Source organism: Scomber scombrus, chromosome 22 (assembly GCF_963691925.1).
Source record: "Scomber scombrus chromosome 22, fScoSco1.1, whole genome shotgun sequence".
Taxonomy (NCBI): domain Eukaryota; kingdom Metazoa; phylum Chordata; class Actinopteri; order Scombriformes; family Scombridae; genus Scomber; species Scomber scombrus.
Genome location: NC_084991.1, coordinates 11,289,141 through 11,305,344, shown reverse-complemented (window position 1 = coordinate 11,305,344; position 16,204 = coordinate 11,289,141). Strand labels below are relative to the sequence as shown.

The following is a 16,204-nucleotide window of genomic DNA, read 5'->3' as shown; positions in this document are numbered from 1 at the left end:
AATTGCACTGTTGGTAGTGTGGATAAGAGCAGGATATCAGCAAATAACCACATTATTATTGTTACTTTTTGTGTTAACTGCTTCTGGCTTTGTTTCTAAAAGTTCGTAAAATGCTATTTATGAAATTTGCTTTCTTTAATTGATTGTTTTATTTCTGGTAGTGCAAACATTTCAAAAATAGGAATAGTGACAGTCCCACAGCATCTTGTGCAGATGATATGGCATGAAATGGAGGAATAAAACAGTGAAGGTAAGGCTGATATAAATTACATCGGCTTACTGCAACCTTCCCCTAACACTGATCACACCCATCACCACTGACCACTGTCTTTTACCCCCTTATTAGCAAACCTGCCTGGTTGTAGCATTGACTTTTATGTCATTGTAGTACAAACAATCCTATTTGCAATGGGTAAGCCCTCAGAAACAGGATGGTACAATACTTTCCAATAAATGGCCCAGACTTCCTCGGTTCTTGAGGCCTTGCCAGCCATATTCCACGTCCATGCATCTTTGTATACTCGTGATCTTCCTCTTTTTCCCCCCTGTCTCACTATCCATCGACTGTTAACTCTTTATTTTCATATTCCTTGAACTTTCTTCCTCAACAACAAGACTTCTTTTCTGGTGTTGTGTAAGCGGCGCCGTTCACTGGCCGAGAGTTGGCTCGGAGGAGAACTCTGGGTGTTCTACCGTCGCTCTCCACATCTCCCTGCTGGACATGAAGGCCATTACGAGACAGCAGCTCCCTCGCCATCATCATGAATGCTTCTTGCACATTCTGACTCTCCTAGATATAGCCATACAGAGGGAGAACTTAGGTTTGCTATTTCATCTGACCCAAATGTAACTGATGTGTGCTTAATGTGCATGAAGATAGTTATTACCTTTGCAGATGTTTCTAGAGCAGCTAGGATACCCCTCTCTTTTGCCAAACTGCAGGATTCCTCAAATAGAACCTCACGCTCTTGCTCCAAGTCACATTTATTACCTACAATGAAACAAATGGGGAACTAAGATGCAGACAAAACACCTCAGGAAACCACTTCAACTTCAAATAAACTTTAATATCTCACCAGAGTCTCTATCACAAAAGATTTATTATCTATTATACCAACAGTGTGTGAACAGTATTGTTAGTGCTGCTGCAAAGAGATGGTGCATTTTCTTAGGACATCATTGATCCACTGAGTTGAAATCTTTTTTCTCTACAGACACAACAGGATTATTCACAGGCCAAGAAACCAAGTTCGACTTAAAGTCACTTTCACCACACAAAATCACAATTATTGATGACCTGTTTGTAAATATGGGATTGTTTTTTTTTAAAATTTACATATGCATAACAGAAATAATTGTATGGTTAGAAAATTAGTTATTGATTTAAATGATTTCTCTCTGCTTGACAGATTATGACGACTTATTTGGAGTGTTGGAGTGTGTCATAGCTTTGTGTAAATGTCCTACCAAGAGGGAAAAGAGCTGCAGTGGCTGAGTGAACTTGAAATCCCTGATACTTATGTGGAGTGCTCTGTGTATATCCAGCGCATACTCAAAATATTGATTCCTCTGCAGCTACCTATGCTATTAAAAGGCATTTAAAAAGCCACACCTGTTAGCTTAAGTTCAAATTATTACCTCTAACTACATTCAGAAATTGCAGTCTGTCCTGGGAAGACCATTTATGCAGCATTACAAACATCCGAGTATTCTCTGAGAACTGAAGCACGTTACTCAGTTGGTGGAGAAAATCTTTCAGCACTTAATTACTTTGTGGTTAGGCAGAAAAAAAAAAATCTAAAAGCAGGAACGTTTACAATATAAACCAATTATTATCATTGCAGTATATTCTCAGATGTTCCTGTTATTTTGTCCATGTGTCCTTGTGCAAAAAAATATGTGCACTCACGTGTAACAGTCACATCCATACTCACCTATGAGAACCAGCACCACATTGGCTGCTCCATAGAGCTCCACCTCTCGGATCCACTCGCTCACCGAGTCAAAGGTCGAGCGTCGTGTGATGTCATAAGTGATCATGGCACCGTGAGCGCTGCGGTAGTAGCTCTGGGTGATTGTACGAAACCTCTCCTGTCCTGCTGTGTCCCACACCTGCATCTATGACACACACAAACACACAGATGTAAAAACAGTGAATCATCTTTAACATTCACACAGCTATATATAATGCAATACAAATGACTGGATGGATGCTTTACATGCATGCACGCACACACACACACACACACACACACTCTCTCTGTGGAAATAGTGATTCCTTGGTTTCCCACAGCAGGATAGTCCCCAAGCATCTGACAGCACAGACCACATGTCAACGTGGTAACAGCTCCCATAGCAACGGATTCAGACTCTTCAGCTCAACCTGTTTGTTTTCAGGAGCAGTGTTGAAGGTTTTGAACAGCGGCTACTTTTGCTGAATAAGCTTCCAAACCAGATCTTATGGTGATCAGCTCCCTAAACAGATCCTGTGCTTTCTTCTCTGCCTTATGGTACTTAATGCTTTATATGCACGCAGTAAAGATAAAGGGCAGCAGGGAGTGCAGTGATTCACTTTTTAAAAAACTGAACAGACAAAGAAACTTACTCAAAAATTCAAGGAAAACATCACTCTGCATATAGTTTGTGTTTTTAAAAAAAAACAGCACAGTAATGTTTGCTGATTACCAAAGAAAAACAGAAGTGAAATGTACCAAACAGGCTGGCTCAAATGTACAGCCTCAGGCTTGAAATGCTGGTTGGGGGTTGAGGTGACAGGAGCTGTCTTTTTTTGTTGTTGACTTGCCTGAATCCAAAACTCTAGAATTACCAAATAATTTAACTCTTTGTGTTACTTTTACAAGCTTGAAATGATTGATTTGTTGATTTGAAAGTAATGCTACTGTAATAGCTGTTAAATACAGCTAACAGCCTGCCTGTGGTCAGACATATATATTTAAATATTTCTGTTAACCATAAATACTGAAAGATCAAGAGGAATGTTCTGTCCTACATTTAAGGTAAGTTGATAACATCTGTCTTTTGATAAGGCGTGCCATGAATTTTTACTCTATCATCTAAATAGCTGAGCCACAGAACAATACAGTTACTATAGGTGTGTTTTTCTATATATGTTTGTGTGTGTGTGTGTGTTGTGTAACAGAATCCACTTTTGCCTATGGCTAGAACAAATTTACACATAAACCTCGTGAGAGAGACAGTGAGAATTCAGAAATTGTGTTAAATGTTGATATATCAATACAGAAAGTGGCTCGTTCTGGGCATATTTACACATCGCACCTGGCAGGAAATGATCAGTTTATAAGTTAGTGATGATTTGCCTGAATAAATTTAATTAAACATTAAATGGGTTTCAGACTTAAGCCCTTCTGTTTGTTCTCAGTAATGTAAATGCATGCATTCAAGCCTAATTTCACTTGTAAAGTGCTATGTTTTCTTGCCTATTGACTTTCCCAAACAAATAAGCAGCGCTGGTACTAATCTGATTTAAGCAGTGAATATTGCAGTGACAAATTGACTTTTGATGCATGTGGAACTTATCAGGCTGCACCTACATCATTTACTTCCTTTCCTGTCATTACGCTACAGAAGAAAAGAAATCATTCCAGGCTTGTTTTTGTCTGTACTAAACACAGGGCAGAGAAACCTGAAGTTCAGGTCCTGCATGATTAAAGCTTGTCTAACTTGTTTTGGACAGAGTCTAACTGACATTTTTAACCAAAGGACACAACACTGTAGCTCAATTTACTCCTAATCCTGGAAAAGGCCATCACACAGGACAGGCCCCTTTTGCATCTTTGGCATGAAGAGAAAATATTGCAATCCTTTAAGACAAATGATTACCTTTACTCTGCAATCTCTCCATTCAAAAGTTAACAAAAAAGACCTGCAATCATGTTGAGCAGCCTGTCATTGTCAGAGGCAGCTGACACCAGCAAGTCTTCATGATAATGATCAGGGTATTTAGCAACAAACACTGCAAAATACGGTCTTCTTATGGTCCTTATTTAGCTCTTCCAAATGCCAAACCTTTACATTATACAACAGTCATATGCAAGTGTATGCTCCATTTTGATGGTGTTTCTTAAATCAATCAATTGTGGAATGTATATATGTCCAAACTCTTTTTACAGCTGTGTTTTATCTATTCTGTTAACTTCATTTTTTGAATGGATATTGTTGAAGTTCTGCCTCTACCTGTGGTTGGTTGAACAGATGTATGCAGCTTTGTATTTTGTAATTCAGGGTTTTAAATGTTGGCTGCTTTATGTTTTAACATCACTGCAATCAACTTGACAGACCCCACATTTACATATTCCCATTGATATGTATGTCTTTAGGTCCACTACAAACACACACACACACACACACAAACTCAAACACACCACATACTAACCTTTATTTTCTTCCCCTCAATATCCAAGGTGCGTACAGTGAAATCCACCCCAATGGTGTTCTGCTGTTTCTCTGAGAAAAACCCTGACTTAAAATTCTGAACCACGCAGGTTTTCCCTACATTAGAGTCTCCAATCAGGATGATCTTAAACAGGAAATCAAAAGAATCGTCATGTTCAGGTCCTGGGGTCTGCATGTTGGAGGTAGAGCAAGATTTTCTCTCTGTGGCTGTGAGAGTGGGAGAAAAGAGGAAACAACTGCAGACGACTGTAGATCAGCAGGAATGTTTGGCCTTTACGCTGAAAGATGTAAAGTCACTCTTGCGCTTGAATGAGAATTGAAAAGGATGGAAAATCGAACACAGTTTCATTCATTCATTCAGGTTAGATTCCTAACAGCAGGGTGAATTCAGTTAAATTAGTCCTCATGTAGCTTGTAAAACCAGTTTGAGGTTGTAGGAAAGTTTGTTTGTCAAGATGTAAATTCCTTTTTTTATTTTAAAAACAGTGCTGCTGGGAAGTTAAAAAGCACCTGACTACACATTTACTGCTTTACAAAAAATTGAAAGCAACAGTAAGTAAGTGTGTCTTCTTCAGTTATATTCTCTAATTCTGCTGTTGTGTCTCTCACCAGCTCAGCCTGCCTGTCTCTCTCTCTTTCAGCAGGACAAAAACTGTCTCAGTGTTGTTGCTGCTGCTCCTTTCAGCTCCTTCTCAGGTGTTGACCCACTTTATAGCCCGCAGCAACAGAGAGCATAAATACACATCCCATCATTTTTGGCCTCCTGCACAGGTTCTGGTGAGCTGTCTGTCAACAAAGAGAGGAATTTTCGCTAACTAAGATAGAATGTAAAAAAAAAGGATGCAAAACTGCCGTTTCATCAGTAATTCCAGGGTGCTGTCAGATCCACCTGCTCTTCTTTCACACGTGTCAGTTTTCTTCTCCCGTGTCTCTCCCCCTCTCTTTAACGCCGTCTCCCTCTCTCATCAGTATTTCCTGGTCATACAGACTTATATAGCAGGTTCCTCTCTCTCTCTCTCTCACACTCTCTCTCTCTACAGAGCACCTGTGGAAACAATAGAATTCCACCCTACCTGTTCTACAAAGTGGCCCAGCCCCACTACAGCTGCGGGATTGTGGGAAATGCAGTTTATTAGGAGCTTAGTCAACCTCATAGACCTTTGGGACAATAAATGTTTTTGGATAGTGTTATAGTCATAAAAGGGCAACTTGGATTTCAATGATTCACGCAGGATAAGAATGATAAATAAGCAAATATGTACATATTTTATCAGTTGGGAAAATGTTATTTGGAAGTTTCAAGAAGTAAGAACACAACATTGACCAAAAGACTGAGGGCTAAACTGCGATCAGTGATGCTGCAGTTTAAGGAAAAAAGGGATCTACAGTACAGCCCCCATGTGGTCTGGCAGAATAAAGCCCACCTCAGACAGCCAACAAAGAACAGGAGGTTATGAGCAGATGAAAAACTAGTTAGATGATAATCAGTTAGAGATGTTCTGCTTAACTCAGCATTCCTATCATTAGGGCTGTTCCTACATCTCTAAAAAGATCCTGACCTTTTACAATTTTCCATGCTGCATGACATCACATTCTGCATCTGCTTTTTCCAACTCGTTGAAAAATATGATATGTTACGCAGTAGGAATTAAAGAAAATCCTTTTAAATGTTTGAGCATCATTTTGTGTTTATTTCTCTCTAATAACATTTTAAAGCAGCTTTGGGATCTCATCTAGAATTTAAAGTGAATTTGTGTGGGTTTGAACAAATGGCCATGCATACACTTGTGAAGATAAACCCATTCATTGGTCCAGAAGAGATTAACACAAAAAAAGTAGTCACTTAGCCTTGTCTGTGATGGGCTTGCGAAGACAAACGTCAAATATTGATGAATTATCTGGTCAGATATCATGTATCTCCAATTTCACTACCTGCAAAGTTTTAATAAGCTAACTTTTGTCTTACATGTAAGTCATACATAATAAGTCTCAACGTGTTTTTTCCAACTCGGAAACATCACTAATATTTTGCTAATGAATGGCGATAGATGAATAATGCTGTAACTTTCATTTTACAACCCTAGGTTCTTAGTTTTGAAGGATGCTGGTCTACTCATGACATGGTCTACTCATGACATGAGTAACATTTTTTGTTTTCTTACAGGCAGGGTGTGAAATATTTTACCTGAATGGCACAATGACGCTTAAACTGATGCCCAAATTAGAATAATAAATGAGGGATGAAAGAAATAAGCCTACAAAATCACTTAATAGCTGCATAAAAAGAGAAAACCCATCTAATAGGACACAAGGGTCATGTGTGAATTTATTTAGCTCGAATGAATGTTTGTTTTCCAGTTTACCTCCTCCAATTTTGTTGAGGCTTCAAAACAGCATCCCTTCATGTTGAGAAATAAACACGTCTGAAAAGTTTAATTCTTAATAAAAAAATAATAAAACATTTAAAAAATATATATTAGAGGATGGTAAGGGGTGTGTTGATTTATGTGGAGACATCTGATCTTCCTGCTCATATTGTATGCAACCATCATGCCTGAACGTCATTCCTGTGCGCTAATCCCCTTGATTCCGACAATTCCGACTGCACGTGAAGGCGGCACAGACCCCCTCATCCTGTACATCGCAGTGACGTCCTGTGCGGATAGATGCTTCACTGTTAAAATCATAGCAGGTCTATATAACCTTAACGTTTTCTGTGTCTGAAAGGGCGTTTTAAAGCCTGGCAGAGCATCGGCAGCATGCAGCGGAGCGCAGTGGTCGTGGTGGCGGATAAAACGAGCCTGAAAAGGCCGTTTATTTTCGCATGTGCTGTGAATATGGTAGGTAGATTTCACTGGTTATGAATGCAAGTTAAACCAAGGAGGCCTATCTGATTGCCTTTTATTGTCTGTGTCTCCGATTATATAGTCGTTTGTGGTTGGATACTGTTAATTTGTCCTAAATCACTACTCAGTTTATCATCAATCCAATTAAAGATGTTATGCATGTCTCACACACAGAGATGGAAGCTCCATCAAAATGATGTATGATGTTGCAACGTCTGCAGTCCAATGTATAGCTACTATAATAATTTAACGTAACACATTTAAAGATATGAGAAATACATTCAGGGGTAGCTGTATCAAAATTATGCTTATACATTTGCATTTACAAAGAAGGATAAACATAATTTTCCTCCCTCATCAAACTGTCTAATGATGCTCATGTTGACACTGTTTTTGTTGTCATCTGTGAGTTAACACTCACTGTCAGTAGGCCTGGACTTGGCTGTGATGTGAATGTCATGTAATGGCAAGATTAGACCATCATTATTTCAGTTTTGGACCGATCTTACAGTAGATGGCGTGCTGTTGCCATTTAATCATGCTCTGTTCCAAAATCAGCTCCTCTGCCTCCAAGGGGTCACACCTTTGAGTTCACTAAAAGACAGCACAAGTGTAAAGACACATGTGATGACAAAGATATTTCTTTCTTGTATAGCCTTGAGCATTTTCATTTCTTAACTTGGAGTACTTTGCAGATCTAATGTTATGTTTTCTTTTCTTCAAAAGGCACTGTGCTTCTTCATGTTGACTATGACAGTGGCGGGTCATAGGGACCTCTTACAAGCTGGCCAAGTAAGACTGTCTTTTTTCTTGTGACTGGGTTAAAATTATGATAGATAACACAAGTGAATGGATAACCAAGAACACCCTGGGAATGATTAATAGGCTTACATGCTGGGTCTTCCATCAATATTGCTGCCACCCACTACAGCGGTGCCTTTTAATATTGTCCTTTCTCTGGAAAAAACAAGAGTTCAAGCCCGCTAATGTTGGCAAGCATCTGCCTGTTGACGTGTCCTTGAACATGATGGTGAATTATCTTCAGGTGTTAAGGGTAATGGTCAGTAAGTGACCCTGGCCTTTGACCCCTTTTAAAGCCATGTTAACATGGCAATCCTACTTAATCTCTGAAAACAAATAATCAAAATACAACATGTGTAATTAAATGACTTAACAAGTGGATTTGAAATTAGATTCTTCTAGAGTTGATCAGGGTATATGTCCAGAAAATGTTCTTTTAACATCAGTGTTATTTCTCTCCTCAGCTGGTGTCCAATGTTTCTGTAGTGATACTCTACATCCTAGAAATTGGCTGTCTGCTGCTGTCAGTGCTCGGTGTGATTGGAGCTTGTAAAGGAAAGAGATGGTGTTTGATTCTGGTAAAAAAAAAACACAACAGAAAAATCTCTTAGTGTGTGGCTTTCGTGCTTGTGCATGTATTCCTGTATCTTTGTGGTCAAGAGAAGAAATGTGTTGAGAAAAGCAAATATTGTGCACAATTTTTGCACAAAGTTTTATTAATGTAGGGCAGTTGGTGTTTCTTTCTCACTTACTATCAATGGTTTGTGTGTGTGTGTGTGTGTAGTTTGCAGCTGGGATGGCGGCAGCCAGTCAAACAATAATTGTTAAAACAGCATTAAGTTACCAAGACGTTTATGAGGTACAGTACTTGAATGTTTTGCATTTACAACATCTCATTTTCTGCATTTCATTTCCATGGTGTAAACATAACCTACAGCTATTTAATACTGTGTAAAATAAAAGTGCTCCATGTGATTTCTTTCCTCAGACAGGTGTGGTTCGTGAGGAGTCCAAGTTGCTGGCCATGATGCCACTTACTGGAACCAACAAAGCCAACAGGACCCTACTATACAGTATTCAAGCACACGTCAGTAATTATTTACTTTTCCTTACTTTTAAGTTAATTGATATGGGGAAGTTTCTACAATAAACAATCTAAATATAATCCATCTTTCTTCACACATGCAGGAGTACTAGCATCTTGACCACAAAGAAGTAGCTGTTATTTCTACGACTTCAGCTCTACATTGGATCACTGTTAGTCCATTCTGTTGTTTACCAATGCATCTGTGCACTGTGACCATCTGTCCATCTATAAAAGCTTAATTCTCAAATATTTTGTCAGCACTGTTCCAACTTTCTATGGATTTAGAAAGGCATGATCTCGTCACATGACCGGTATTAATAAAATTTATCCAAGTCCAACACAAAAACATTAGGTTTTAACCTCTCTCAGTGAGGAGACTATTTCTCCTCTCTTTTGATACATGATTATGTAACACGCCATGTCCATGTATGTGTGGGAAGGGATTATTTGCTTATTCCTGAACTGCTGATGGCCTACAAGGCACACATTTGACTATGGTACTGAAAACCCCACACAAGATTATCCCTGCTAGCTTGATGTACATCTCTGCCAAACACGACTGTTTACAATTAGCATAGTGTGGTTAGCTTAGCTTTCTATTAATACCAGCATAAAAGCTCTGTGCAGTTTCAGGTCAGGTGTTAGCTGATTTTGACTGCGTTCCACACAGACAACCACCTGAGTGTGTTATCTTAGGGGTAGTTTGGGACTTATTCTTTCAAGGTTTTTGCCAGAAAAATACATTTTAAAAGTGGGAACACTATCTCAAAACAGCCACTAAAGTCAGGAGCAATAGGGCAAAGAGAAACATTAGGAGGCACGGGAGAAGAAACAGCCTGCAGCTTGCCAGAGGCCACTGGAACATGACTGGTTTTAGACAGCAAGTTTAGAAGAATAAAGAGGAAAAAGACCAATGAAGCAGTCAGTGCACTCAGGTGGTGAACAAACAGCGATGAGGCCATGCCTGCAGTATATGTAACCTCTTGGGTGTGGCTGAACAAGCAGGCGTGTCTTATCTTAAAGAGGTATCCACTTCCTCTCAACCTGTGGGAGTCATCCCTCATACATATTGAATATGTAATGCATATGGTTGTAAATAGTGTTTGGGGTCTATAAGTGCAAAGGCACAACCTCCCCTGTGCTTCCACTTTGATCTTTAAACAAGCAGTAACATATGTTCAGCGGACCTGAGTAACCTTTATGGGCCATGTGTGTCATGATTTGGCAGTCAAGGGAACCCAAGTGCAGAGAACAGCAGACTGAGTGAGGCTTAAGAAACTTCTTTAATAAAGGCTTTAAGGCTTGTGCATGCAAAACAAGGCTAGCAGGTCATAGCAAAACAGAATACTGCACGAGCAGACCAAACAGAACTGAATAAAGGATCCAACAAAGATGGAAAACCAGAACTAAATATAAACAGAACTAATGACAGAACAGATGCGGATGAAACTGGGATCAGGGCAGGACTAACGAGTCTAGATGAAGGGCAGGTGTGTCAATGAGCAGAGGAGGGAAAAGCAAGCACGGAAACACAGCAGGGAAACAATCTCATATAATCTGTCGTCTTCTGAAATTAACACAAATGATCTATAAGAGATGTCAGCCAGGACTTAGATTTCATTAAAGACACATTAAAACCCGAAGGCAGAAAACATAAACAAACTTAACCCATAAGTCCACAAATGCCAATATCAGATCTCTGTATTTTTACTTAAAGTGAATAATAGAACACCGTAAGAAATGACTCCACAAATTGACTGGCATAGCTTAACAAAATATATAAACACTGTAACCTTCCCCAGCTGCAACATACAAAACCACAAACACAAAAGTCCACGACATGTCATGGACTTTCAGTGCGGTTGCCAAAGGTCAGAGAAATAGATTAAAACTAGCCCATTTAATGATTTGTAGGTAAAACCTTAAAATCAATCATAAAATGCACAGAGAGCCAGTGGAGGGAGGCTAGTACTTGGGAAATGGGCTCTCACTTGTGTGTTCCTGTTAAAAGATAAGCTGCAGCATTCTGGACCAACTATATCACTTGTTGATGATGAAGGGATTGTGCAATGTTACTGCATGGTCCAAAGGGTCATTCATGCAAGCAGATGTTCTTGTTGTGTTTTATATTGTGCAATACATTCTGTCCTGTTTTTATTTGTTGATTTTGGATAACTTAAAGGGTTAGTATTGTGGAAAACAAGAAAAATTAGCTTTGGGTTGAATTATGGTGATGGCGGGGATCCTCCTGTAATGTAAAATAACTCAATTGGAAATTTGAAATTTGCGAGCAGAGGCAGGACCCGTTAATACATAACACCAGAGAGTCAAATCAAATATGCTAGGAAGCTTTAGCATGAGCCAACCCCTGTTGTAACTTCTTTAGTCAGAGTTTGCACTGCAGCCAGATGACAAGCAAAGCAGGGCACTGGAAGTGTTGCTGGCTGTTCAGCAGTTAAAAATCTTTACAGCTTTCCAGAGGATGAAACGTTACATCAGGAATGACTGAAATTCATTGTTGGAGACGATCTTCTCTCTTTTACTGACAAGCGTTTGTTCCATACATTTCACAGCCAATTGGCTGCTTCACCAGACTCAGTAAGCTGCAGGATTCTCAAATTTTTCATCTTCAATCTTTGGATTAAGTTTTAAAACAAACCTACACATAAACATTGTTTCTTTCTGTTTCTCTGCTCAAGTGTATAGTATGTATCTGTGTTAAAGCTTAGCTAGCTATCTCTTTAGACATGATTTTTCCTATACAGTATACTGTCTGACATCTCCAGCTGCAGCCATTACTCCAGGTAAAGATTTGGTATAAGGGAACCTGCATTATTCATGAGGTAGTATTCTGGCTTCCTGGGGGTAAAGGTGAGGGCCATACTTCCAGGCAATCAGTGTAGGTGGTCATTAATAATGCAGATTTTATGTGAATAGCTTCCAAAACAGCCTGACCATAGGGGAACCTGGGCTGCAAAAAAGATGCTTTGGTGAAAAAAAAAAGAGTCACAGCTCTGTTTAAAATAGACTGTATTTATAAAAATGAGTTTAAAAAAGGCCATAATACCAGATGTTGAAGGTTTTCACTTGGCCTGTGTGTGTGTTTCTGTGTGTGTCACCCCTAGTTTAAGTGCTGTGGTCTTGTTGAAGGCTACAAAGACTGGGGCACCAACCTTCCTGCTTCCTGTCACTGTCAATATCCAGGAAAATGTGTGAGTATCTCATTTCACTGGTGTATAAACGGAAGATAAACAGTGAAGGTGACTCATCAGGATTGCTTGTCTTAAAGCCACACATTGGGCCTCTTGCAAGAAGCACTCATACCAACAGATTTTCTCAGAAGGGGCACGTGCAAAAACAATTTAAAAGAACCTGCTGCATTCACCAGTTTATTTGTGGTCCAGACTTGTAATCATGTAAAGATAGTCCACCTTTCTCCACAAGGGGAAAAACACTTGTTTATAGAAACAGAGTAGAGGTTTCTGGCACAACTTCACCCACTTCCAAGGTGCATGGAGAAGGGAAAAAGTCTAAAAAAGTAAAGCTCCAGCAGCACTACTTTGACGTAATAATAAGGCTATCATACCTTCATCTGAGATTTTTCATAGAAATTAAAAAACGTTTTTGTAACTTAATTTTTGTCATTAAGCATATTATATATTTGTCAGTATGTAATGGGATTTTGTATTCCTCTTCAGATTCGACTGCGAGGCACCGCAACACTCGGGGCTCCAAAGAACCAGTATGTTTATCAAGAGGTAAAAGATCTCATAAACAGGCTAACTCATAGCATGTAATCCGTTTTCTAAGTGTTTCTCTCTACATATGAACAATTGACAAAAAGAATGACAAAATCTTCATATGAATTGTACCCAGATTAAGTATTGCTGCATTGTAATTCACATATTCACATGTAATAAGTACATTTACACGTTTATTTACAGCCTTGTCTACCAATCTATGTTGCTGCACTGAAACGTGGATTCTCTCTGGCAATGGGTATTAAATTTGGAAGCGGAGTGTTTTGGGTATGTGTCACATTTTTACACATTTACAGTATATATTTGATAGGACTATAAACAGCTATAAATTTGATTTGACACACATTTCATACAATATATAGCAATAAACACATTTTTTGCAGGTTTATCATATTTAAAAACCAAATTCAAGCTAAGGTTAAAATTAAGGAGAAATATTATTATTATAGACACAGGAGAAAGGGTTCTGGTAGTCAGATTTGATGCTAGGTCAGCAGAATATCATTGTAACTATTACTGAACTTTACACACTTTTAAAATGTTACTCTTGTGATTTCATTCTCAGGTGGTTTTACTTGTTATGAGCATAAAGCTGATGGTCCAGATAGAAAGGAAACAGGAGTTCATGGCTCTTCTTCAATCCAACAGATATGTTCCTGGTGCCTTCTAGTCACCTACCAAGTATATTTTCATACACACTGCAAACTATTATCGGGCGTACCTTGATTAAATTTGCACACACATTATACTGTACACCATAACCTGGATACTTTGTGCTATAGCAACATATGTTTAAGATCTGATTTTCTATTAACATGTTAATGCATGTAACTGATGTTGCAAAGTATTCTACATGCATAGATCAGTTTCAGATGAGTCTTTTTTTTGCCTACTGCTGTGAAAACTCAAAGTAATCTTTAATAATCGTCACATTTTCACATGCTTTTGTCATATCTCTGATTCACAGTTTTTTCACCTTAAATTATGATCTAAAATGAATATCTTACCAAGCATTAACCAGCTGCCTGTTTTCTTAAACTGTGTAATCCTGTTTGGGGTGAGTGTCTCAGTGGCTGAAACCTATCCCAGCATGCATTGGATAAAAGGCAGGGTAAAACCCCAGACAGGTGACCAGTTTTTTTGAGGGCTAAATACACTGGCCCCATTTACATTTGTTATTTATTGTACAGTATTGTCTTATTTATTATAAATTTCCTTCGCACCTCAATGCGTCTTTTAGAAGACAGACATTAATCTAATTCATCTGTACAGAAACACTTGAGACACTAGCACAAAACGTTTATTAATTTATTTGTTTTCTTTTGGTGGAGTTGCATTCGGGGAGTGTAGTGCTGCATTTAGCTTCACAGCCATTTATCCATCATCATGGTTCACAAAATCTGTACTGTGACTCTGTAGTATCCAATTCAACTCTGACATTAGTGAAGAACCAGCTGTATTACGTCATAGCATCATGTGTAATGATCACATGACACATGAACGATTGATGCTAAAATTTCCAACCAAGTGAAGACACAAAATATCACTGGAAGTTCATCAATTAATGGGTTTAACTAATTAAACAATTGAACTTACATATTTAAATATTTGTACTTATCTTAAGCTTTTCAGCATTACAACAAGTAATAATCTTTGAACAAGCAAATAATAACATTATTAACTCTTATGTAGCACCTTTCTTAAACTGTGTTTACAAAGTACTTTGATTATAAGAAAGTGATATTTATTTATTATTGAGCAATGGATTTTCATGGGTGAATAATCAGGTCAGACAAAGGAATGAGTCACAGTTCTTATTGGGACACCAGAATGTCTTGATGCCTTGTTATATGCACATTGTATATTTTGAAACCTCATTCAGTCTTTCTCAAAGCACATTCATTGAGTAAACAATGTTTGCTCATCTCCACTTGTTCCAGGCAAAAAGCTGAGGGGGATTCTGTTTTGTTGCACATTCAGTAGACATGCAGTAAAACCTCATTTGTTTTGTCTCCAAAAAATATAGTTTGCTGTTAAGGTTTGGGGAGCTTTCGGCGAGGCCAGACAGGTTGTGAGAGGCTCGTGTAGGAAAATGGGTCATCAGTATTCTTACAGAAATTCTGACTGTAATGCCACTCTCACCAAAGTAGCCTTTACGCCACATCACTTCCAATATGACTCGCTGCATGAGCTGCCTGCAGTTGAAATGGCTCCTTGGCTAAATCGTCAAATTAATTTCATCTGAAATGGCAGATCCAATGTCTACCTGTGCACTTTAACCATTATTGCCTAATATAATATGTTCTTTCAATGTATGTTTTTTTGTTTTCTGTCATATACTGTTTTTTCAATTGTGTGGAATGAACTTGTGTAATATATTGTAAATAGCAAAAATAAAAATATAATTGTTCCTTTGATGTCGTAGTTTTTCATTTGAAATACCCTAGACCTTAGAAACTTTGAATTCACTAGAGCTGCATCCCTGTAACTCATAGTTTGATATAGTATTGAAGCTACAAATGAAAAGAGTCATTGTCAATTTTATTTATATCGACCAAAATCACAATTTTTATATTACAGTCTGTAAAGTTTACAGATTACATCTTAAAACCTACCAAAAAACAGGAAGTAACTAAAATAGGAAATGTATATTGGCTATCAGGGTGAGAAGAAATATCTTGACAGTAGATGTATGTGAGCAATATAAAACTTTTTTGAAACCTAATTGAACATTTGGAAATAGCTTTTTTTGTTTTCATGTTAATTGTCTGTGGTGCATTTTTAAATAACCTGCCAAGCCAATAACAATGAGGAGGCTACAACTGTTTTATTACACAATTCAAAGTATCCACAGCAATTCTCATGACTGTCTCTACAAATACAAACCAACAAACTGAAGGTCACAGTTGACACCTGATTGGGAGGTGGAGTGAAAAGGGAGTGATGGGATTCTTTAACATGTCAGCGCTTAGGAAAGAAGAGACAGGTTTTAATTGGTAGCTGCTTCCAAAACATGCACCATCCCTGTCATCTGTATTACTGTGTCTTTTCCTAATTTGCTACAGTGCCATGAACACAAGCAAGTGCTCACTCAGGCAGCTTCTTCTTACATTAAGGTGATTGGTAATTTGTTTTTTAGTCTAACATTTGGCTGAATATAATACAGAACATCAAAGCGCTAAAAGAAAAACCCAAATCAGACATTCTGAATAAATCTGTGGTGTGCTACATAATATAAACCTTTCTACAGTCATATTTCCATTTGTGTTTTACTG

At 38.3% G+C, this 16,204-nt stretch overlaps 2 protein-coding genes across 2 annotated transcripts; one reads left to right on the top strand and one right to left on the bottom strand.

Annotated features, from left to right (window-relative positions):
* Positions 1-604: 604 nt before the first annotated feature.
* Positions 605-4,609, bottom strand: LOC134004426 (ras-related protein Rab-19-like). The gene is made up of 4 exons (XM_062443688.1): positions 4,415-4,609; positions 1,935-2,118; positions 888-991; positions 605-790 (listed from the first exon to the last, which is right to left on the bottom strand). The coding sequence occupies exons 1-4, from the start codon at positions 4,607-4,609 to the stop codon at positions 605-607; spliced, it is 669 nt and encodes a 222-aa protein (XP_062299672.1).
* A 2,542-nt stretch (positions 4,610-7,151) lies between these two features.
* Positions 7,152-15,334, top strand: LOC134004484 (tetraspanin-8-like). The gene is made up of 9 exons (XM_062443780.1): positions 7,152-7,274; positions 8,007-8,072; positions 8,546-8,659; positions 8,866-8,940; positions 9,070-9,168; positions 12,294-12,380; positions 12,867-12,926; positions 13,113-13,196; positions 13,495-15,334. Exons 1-9 carry the CDS (start codon positions 7,194-7,196, stop codon positions 13,597-13,599), a joined length of 771 nt encoding a protein of 256 aa, XP_062299764.1. The 5' UTR covers positions 7,152-7,193; the 3' UTR covers positions 13,600-15,334.
* Positions 15,335-16,204: the final 870 nt, after the last annotated feature.